This window comes from Raphanus sativus, chromosome 4 (assembly GCF_000801105.2).
Source record: "Raphanus sativus cultivar WK10039 chromosome 4, ASM80110v3, whole genome shotgun sequence".
Lineage (NCBI taxonomy): Eukaryota > Viridiplantae > Streptophyta > Magnoliopsida > Brassicales > Brassicaceae > Raphanus > Raphanus sativus.
This window is the reverse complement of record NC_079514.1, coordinates 26,432,691-26,435,391: the sequence shown is the minus strand read 5'-3', so window position 1 is coordinate 26,435,391 and position 2,701 is coordinate 26,432,691. Positions and strand designations below refer to the sequence as shown.

Below are 2,701 nucleotides of genomic sequence, written 5' to 3'. Positions count from 1 at the left end.
GTTAACCTCATGGTTAAAGCTTACGGCCAAAAGGAGTTGGCCAGGGTTTGTTCGTCCGACGAAACCCCCGAAACCGCCCCGGAGGGTTGGTTTTGCATTCACGAGAAGTATATCTCTAAATGCCACCTCCGGTTTCCGCTTCCAGACCTCCTGCTAGATCTTCTTGACCATTATCAATTGGCCCTCTCTCAACTCTGTCCCTCGGTTATCCGAGTGATAAGTGGCTTCATTACCAGAGCTAAAGAGGAAGGGGTCGCTGTTGGACTGACCGAACTGATGAGCCTCTATACGATCAAGGAGAGCTCTAGTAAGGATGGTGGCAGTGGTACCTACTATCTCCCTTGCCGTCCTAGGCTCGGACTTTTTAAATCCTCTGGTAGCGATGATGATTGGAGGAAAAAATACTTTTATGTCAAGATCGATCCCTCCACAGTTCCAGTGGGTCGTGCTCTCTCGATTGTTTGGTCCGATATATCTGGTTAGGACCTTTTAGGAATGTGTCTTGCTTATTTATGATTATCATTATTTGCTTTAACCCTTGATTTCATATGCAGATATCAAGGATCCTCCTAAGCTTACTGATAAGCTGTCTAGAGCCCTTTTTCGGAAGTTATATCAAAGTCCTAATACTTGGACGTCTTTCACTGACTCTCGCATTGGATCAGCTAGGTTCCCGGATAGATACAACGCCAGGTTCCCTGACCCAATTCCTGCTGAAGATTTAGAAGGTGATTTTCAGATTTTGCTTATCTGTTTTTGATTTCTAGATTTGCTTCCAGAAATAACTAAAAAGCTTTCCGTTGTTTAGTTTCTGAAGGTCCTTTCGTGGTAGAACTTTCGACTGGGGCTAGTACTTCTGAAACCGAAAAGACTCAAGCTCCTAAGATGAGGCCTTCTTTCCGTTCCAGGAGCAAACCTGCTGCAGCTGCCAGTGCTTCGCGAGGCAGCGACAAGACCCAAGGAGGAGTCCTCCTTAGCTCGCTGAAGGAGGTCCTTGACGATGGATCCTCTGTTCCTGTTAGGGATGTTAACCCAGTTGAAACCAGAGCTCAAGATGTCGTTCCTCGTCCTGAGATCCCGCCAGTTGATGCTAACCCTCAAGCTGCTAGAGATCCCTCTGAGGTCGAGCCTCCGAGAAATAAGAGGTCTCGGACTGATTTGGGAGATAGGCCCGCCAGGTCTTCCTCCTCGTCTTCGCGGGGAGGGACCGTCGGCTGGAATTTTACCCATTCTAAGTCGGGATCGATCTTGGATGATCCTTGGGGTTTGGCAACCATCATGAGGCATATGAAGACGGTTGGATGCTCCATGCCTTCAATCAATGGTCTGACCAACAAGGAAGAATACGTTGAGATAGCCCACCACATGGGTCAGGTATGTAATCTTGTTTTTTCCTTGGTTTGCCTCTAAGTTGGCATTTTCTGAATTTTAGTTTTTTTCTTTTTCAGTTAGCTGGAGCCATCAATAGAACTCAGCTGAGATTCGAGGAGACCGTGAATGGTGCTCCCAGTGCTGGAGATTTAGCTCAGGCTACTGAGTTATTCAAGACTACCAAGGTGGAGCTCGACCTAGCTCGTGCTCGTGTTTCTGAGCTTGAAGCTGAGGTCGGGAGGCTTGGTTCGAAGGCTGACATTCAGCAGGGGAAGCTCGAAAGTCAGGCTATCGATATTCGGGTGAAGAACAGGAAGATCAATGAGTTAGATGCTGCTCGCAGGGTAGCTGAGCATCAGGTTCAAGAGATGATCGCCTCATCTCAGGTTAGCCAAAGGAACAAAGAGGCTGATGTTAAGTTAGCTGTCAGGAAAGGTAAGAAGGAGGTGGCTGAAGCCTACAACAAGATCCTGACCTCTGTGAAGGAGAAGTTTGTCAAGAAGAAGGAAGAGACCGATGCCCTGATCTATGCTCAGGAGCTTCAGGCAAACACCGAACTTCTGAAGGATATATTGTCTAAAGAGATTGAGAATGCTGAAGAGGAGTATCACCGTTTGATGGTTTTGATCCCAGATGCTGCTGCTGCATATGGGAAGGCTCAAGTTTCTGATTTCTCAGTCAGCAAGCTCCCCATTCCTCAATTCTCCGAGAGCTCAGGTACTTTCGAGATCAATATGTTTAATCCGACGTTTTCTGGAGAATATGGTTCTAACTTGGGTTCGGTATCTCCTGAATTACTTCCAGTTGAGACAACCCCGGGAGGTGTCGACCAAGATGTTGAAGTAGAGGTTTCTGTCAAGGAGGATGATTCTATCGAGGAGGATAAGGATGATGAAGCTGATCCTGGATCCAAGGAAGGTTAAGAGCCGATGCTCCTTATGTTTTAAGACTTCTGCCCAATGGGCTTCTTTCTCTTTCGTTTTCAAGACTTATGGCCTGAGGAGGTCTTTAAACCTTTATCTGCTTGTATTTTGAATCTTTGTTAGCCCGGGGAGGCTTTTAAACCCTTGTTTAATTTCAAACTTGGTTGTTTCGAAATTTGTTTTTTGCTTTAGTCGTAAAATATGACATTTGATGATAATCGGGTTTTATGATAAGTCTGGAAGACTTTGGTCGTTTTTAGTCCTTTAAGAGGAATTCTTGGAATATCGGGATTAGTTTAAGGTTTCTAGGAACCTAAATTTATCTTGGACACCTTAGTTGGGGGTTCTCGGGAACCTGAATTCGTTTGTGGGATTTTAAGACCCATTGAGACTTGCTTAGGATTTTA

General features: G+C 45.7%; 1 protein-coding gene across 1 annotated transcript; it reads left to right on the top strand.

The window, feature by feature from the left end:
* Positions 1-9: 9 nt before the first annotated feature.
* Positions 10-2,294, top strand: LOC108831977 (meiosis-specific protein ASY2-like). Its single transcript, XM_057008149.1, has 4 exons — positions 10-478; positions 555-728; positions 818-1,374; positions 1,449-2,294. The coding sequence occupies exons 1-4, from the start codon at positions 10-12 to the stop codon at positions 2,292-2,294; spliced, it is 2,046 nt and encodes a 681-aa protein (XP_056864129.1).
* The last annotated feature ends 407 nt before the right edge of the window (positions 2,295-2,701 follow it).